The sequence below is a fragment of the Primulina huaijiensis genome, unplaced genomic scaffold (assembly GCF_012295235.1).
Source record: "Primulina huaijiensis isolate GDHJ02 unplaced genomic scaffold, ASM1229523v2 scaffold208122, whole genome shotgun sequence".
Taxonomy (NCBI): domain Eukaryota; kingdom Viridiplantae; phylum Streptophyta; class Magnoliopsida; order Lamiales; family Gesneriaceae; genus Primulina; species Primulina huaijiensis.
Window position 1 is genome coordinate 1 of NW_027355142.1, and position 5,036 is coordinate 5,036.

At 34.6% G+C, this 5,036-nt stretch overlaps 1 protein-coding gene across 1 annotated transcript; it reads right to left on the reverse strand.

Annotated features, from left to right (window-relative positions):
* Positions 1–972: 972 nt before the first annotated feature.
* Positions 973–4,820, reverse strand: LOC140966846 (uncharacterized). The gene is made up of 6 exons (XM_073427114.1): positions 4,622–4,820; positions 3,634–3,946; positions 2,856–3,053; positions 2,490–2,762; positions 1,587–1,689; positions 973–1,463 (listed from the first exon to the last, which is right to left on the reverse strand). The coding sequence occupies exons 2-6, from the start codon at positions 3,931–3,933 to the stop codon at positions 1,213–1,215; spliced, it is 1,125 nt and encodes a 374-aa protein (XP_073283215.1). The 5' UTR covers positions 3,934–3,946; positions 4,622–4,820; the 3' UTR covers positions 973–1,212.
* Between the last annotated feature and the right edge of the window lie 216 nt (positions 4,821–5,036).

Consider the following 5,036-nt stretch of genomic DNA (forward strand, 5'->3'; position numbering starts at 1 on the left):
ATGACGATATTATGCATGATTTTGCTTCCAAATGGAAATTTTTTAAAAATATCGGGAGAATATCCCAATTGTGCATGGCTTAACAACATTAGTTGATATTAGTCAAAGTCAAAGCGGGTAGCTCCTTGGAGGCGCCTAGGTGGCCAGCTAGCACGAGTTTTTGAAAACTAAAATTTATTGAATATCATGATGATGTTATGTATTATTTTGTTTCCAAATGGAAAACAAAATATTGGGAGAATATTCCAATTTTGCATGACTTAACAACATTACTTGATCTTAGTCAAAGTCAAGGTGGGTTAGACATGATTTTTGAATATTATCTTAAATTTCTTCGGAAGAATGTTAACTATCAAAAGAAGTCGACGATGCATTCTTTCCGAGAATTATTTGATTTTTATGCTAGTGAACAATGTGAACTGAGTGCGCAGTTCAAGGAGATGCCGACCGAGAGAAGCAAAAGTGGAGCATTTGACTTCTTTCAAAGTTTGAAACGTAAAAGTTCAAAAAAAAAAATCGGTGACAACAACAAGTTACAATGAGATCCAAATTTATCTAAGTCAATATATTTGGATTACAGAGAATTTCGATGTACTTGATTCGTGGAAAGTAAATTCTCAACTTTATCCAGAGTTAGCGGTAATTGCAATATAGTCATTCAAAGTTCAATTGTTGCTTCCGAACCAGCTTTTTCAGTATGTGGAAGAATCATTGGTGAACAAAAAACTAATTTAAAGTCAGCAACAATTAGCATGCTAGCATGCTTACAAAATTGATTTATAGCCGAAAAAAAGAATAGGACTGTTGGGGCAATCAAAGAATTTCCAAGCTCAAGCTCCAACGAAAATCCGAATGCTCAAAATATATTTTAATAAATCGTGATGAATTTTAGATGATTAATAGTGAAAACCAATGTTTAAGTTATTTTATTTTTATGATTAATCGCAGTTCAGATTTACCTTGGAACCGGTCGAGCCGGTTCCGGAGCCTCCCGACCCGGAACCGGCAAACCGTTAAGCATGTCTGACCTCAGTAATATCACGAATATCATATCCAAATTTCTCATCTTGTATTATTTCTTACCTAGCATATCTTTAACTCGTTAAAAGTTGAACCCGCACAGAAGTTCAGCGAAAATTCTCCAACTGAAACAAACAATTACCCGACAGAAAAGATAAGATCCACTAGTTCACTAGGGCCCATTAGATGAAACTATTCTGACATTGATAAGTCGAGGTGACTACTACAACATTTAACGTGGAGATATAGAACAAACAAATCAATCTCTTTTCGAGACAAACTGCAAAATCTAGGAAATATTTTGGACAGCACTTGGAAAAATACCTCAGCACGCAAGTCATCCACAGATGCAGCTGAGAAAGTGGGCACCAAATCAGCACCGTTAATTACAGAAGTAACAAACTCATTTCCTGATTCAGCCAGTTCCCAAGTCATACAAGCAGCTGCAAGTAATAATTCATGATCATGTATAAAACCATGTCATTGATAATATAATACTAAATAGGATAATCTAGACCAGACAACAATAAACGTACAGAACTAATCAATAAGAAAATTAAATGAACCTGGAGCAAATGCAAAACAAGTAGTGGTTGATAACTCTTTTTGCTCACGTAATACATATGTTAAAAGTGCAGCTGTGCCACCACCCAGAGAATGTCCAACGATCTGTAGACAACAGAACAATAAGTCTTGAAACCAGAGCATTACCAGTAACACGGGCCAAATTTCAAAGTTAAACTTAACCTAAAATATGAGTGAAAAAAATATATTAAAAGTGAAAGAATTCTTGATGCCTCAAGTGATGTAATAGATAAATTTAACTTTTTCAATCAAACATTAGCATGACATATTAAAAAATTATGCAGTTAAAGCAGCTTCAACAGATAGTACCTACGAAGGAAGCCATTTTCTCAACTTACATATAATTCTGGGAAAAAACTGGATGAGTCAGCTAAAGAAGTTTTGAACTGTATAATGCAAATGTGTAAACGACATAATTCAGAATTAGAGAATGGGGTTTCTGTGTGATTTCACATGCCAGATAGGAAATATATCAGAGGTCAAAACTCACAACTCGCCCAAGTAAAACCAACTAAGTAAACTAAAATCTTATAACCTCGTGGGGGTGTTTTCTTAACCACTCAATTATTGTATTTATTACAAAATACATTCTTCAATTTTTTTACTTTGATATTATCTATACTTCTTAAATAAGTTAATTAATATATTTGCTGACATATATAATCTCATTTTATTTTAATTTTATACTTAAATAAAAACTGAAAAAATAAAACCTGGCTACTGGGCTGATTTGGATACCCAGTCCAGACCAGGTTTTACAGGGCTGGCTTTATTTAACCTAACAGATCAGGGCCAAAAAATATTTTCCTGGGTCAAGTGAGAAGTCTGCCCGCCCAGCCTGTTTTCACCCCTTTAAAGAAACTTGAGTTGAAGAAAATGTAAACCTTAAGGGTGTAATCGGGATGGCTGTTCACTGCCGTGAGGAGACGAGGAGTGGCAAGTTTTGCAATCCATCTTGCAGCTGCAACCATTCCGCAATGTGCATAACCTAAAACCAAGTTGTTGACTCCACCTCCATAAACCACGGTATGATGGAATGGTACCACTGCTCCTGTAACAGCGGTCAAAGTATCCTTGACACTGTGAGTTCCACGGATCAGCAAAAGGAAATTTTTTGCTTTGTGGTCGACCAATATAGTAAATGCTGGTTTTAATATCTACATCAAGATTCAAAATAAAGATCAGATAATGAGCTTACAACCAGATAAACAATCAAAATATTTAGTTAACAAGTTGAAATAAAACTTTACGCCAGCTTTAGGTTCTTGGAGGAGAACATCTTCTTTAGAATACCCAGTTTCCTCCAAAAATAAAGGGAAGGGCTTTTTTGAGAAATGCCAGCAGAGTGTAAGCAAATTTAAGAGATATTTAAGCTCCACACAAATTTCAAGTCCTTTAAGCTGTAAGCTGTCTTTACCACCAAATTCACGGCTAACATGCAAATTTCCCTGCATAGTAAGTTCAGTCTTAACAGTTACATTTGCAGAACATCTAATTGCTTGTTGAAAGATAAATTAACTTATAAATTGCGAGCAACTGACCATAAACTAACAGTTTATGGTCATGATCTCATGCAAGTATTTTCGGTACCACAGATATACATGGTTCAGTACGACCATTTCCTTGGATATCAGTTGAGCAAGTAAACAACACCTACCGAACCTTAAATCATCATCTTCGCCTTCTATATGTTAACTCCAATTAGTTTAATACATTCCCTGTTTACTATTACGCCAATATCATGCTATGTGAACCTAAAACTGTTCTCTTACTGCTTTGATACATTCACAAGCAGGACTTCTAAGATCATATGAATGATGGTGCAATTATTAAACTCATCTAAGTCAAATCAGTTCTTCAGTTCAACAATAATCTGAACTTAGCATTTTACTGTTTTATATAGTTTCTACAAAAATTATTAATTTACACCTAAAAGTCATGAATATTGTGAAAATGTAAACGGGGAGATGTTGCGCATCACCCGTCAAAAGAATAGCTTGGAACATGTGAAAATTGAAAAATGCATACCTGCCGTTTTAAGAGAAAACTGATACCAAAAGCCAAATCACCAATGGGCCACTTTCCCAAAGTCTCAGAGTAAGTAAATCTAAGAGTCTCCGACAAAGTAGATATTGTCTCTAACCATGTTGCAGGAGCTTGTATAAGTCTATGAGAGACTCTATCAATCCCCAATGGGGGATGATTGTGCACATCTCCACCATTTTCATCATCATCACTAATTCTTCTATTCGATTGAATTTTTTTATTCAACGTGTAATACAAAAGAGCAGCTGCACCTGCTGCCGTGGCCATTGTGGCTGTAGCCATGAGCTTTGGAGCACTACCATTTTACAAAAGTAAGAAGACAATATCTCAGTATGCTAGCAAATAAAAAGGATTTTTCTAAAGATCTCCAAAATAGGCTAGTAAAAAAGTCATACATGCAACGAAAGCTTCAATAGTCACTAGATAGACTCGACATTAATTGATAAGCTAAAGATAACACAATAAAAATAAAAGAGTTAGATATTTTAAAGGATGCAACAAAGGACCTTCCTCTGCTTTTCAATAACAATAAAGAACATGTTTATCCCTTCGGATCTCTTGTATACACTTCTATAAAAGCTCAAATCATGTAATGAGTAACAGACTCAAAATACCATCAAAACAATTTATCAACCATAACAAAGAAAATAAACACTAGTTAAAAATTCTCAATCAAACAACTTCTTCTCTAATTCTCATTCCATGCAAAGATTAGTCATAAGAGAACAATAAAAAAAATTCGGGTTGTCCTACACTCAATAACCCAAGAAAAAAAATGATTTCGACAAATCCTCAGCATGCCAATCGATTACTTAAGCAAAAAAGACAACTTAATTAACCTTAACATGATTAAAAGAAAGCCCTAGAAACCACAACTTCGAGTGCCAATTTTAATTTTAATCAAAGAAAAAGATACGGTCGGTGCACGAAATCGAGAGGAAAAAAACGACGGGGATTTTAGTTGCCGTACCTGAATTCTTGGAGGGTTTGAGGGATGATTCGACGGTTATTCTTTAGCTTCGAGTGTAAAGAATCCGAAATTTAAGAGAAGAAGAAAAGTATACACAGCACAGGTGTAGTTAGCCAGAAGTCAAAATTGATTTCGGATGTTTGGATTAGAATCGGACCTTTTAATCACAGAGCCCACGGCCTCTTCGTTATTTGCTTTTTTTCTTCCACTTTTTCCACATTATGGAAATATTAAAGTATTATAGTAGGTGTTCAACAAGAATATTTATTTAAAACAATTTTTATTAAAATAATATTTTACGATTTTATCTAATTATGACATCTATTTTATTTGCATACTCATACAAGTTGTATAGATAAAGTCTTTGATATACTATAAGTATTATGAGGTTCACAAGTCATGTGGATCATTAAAT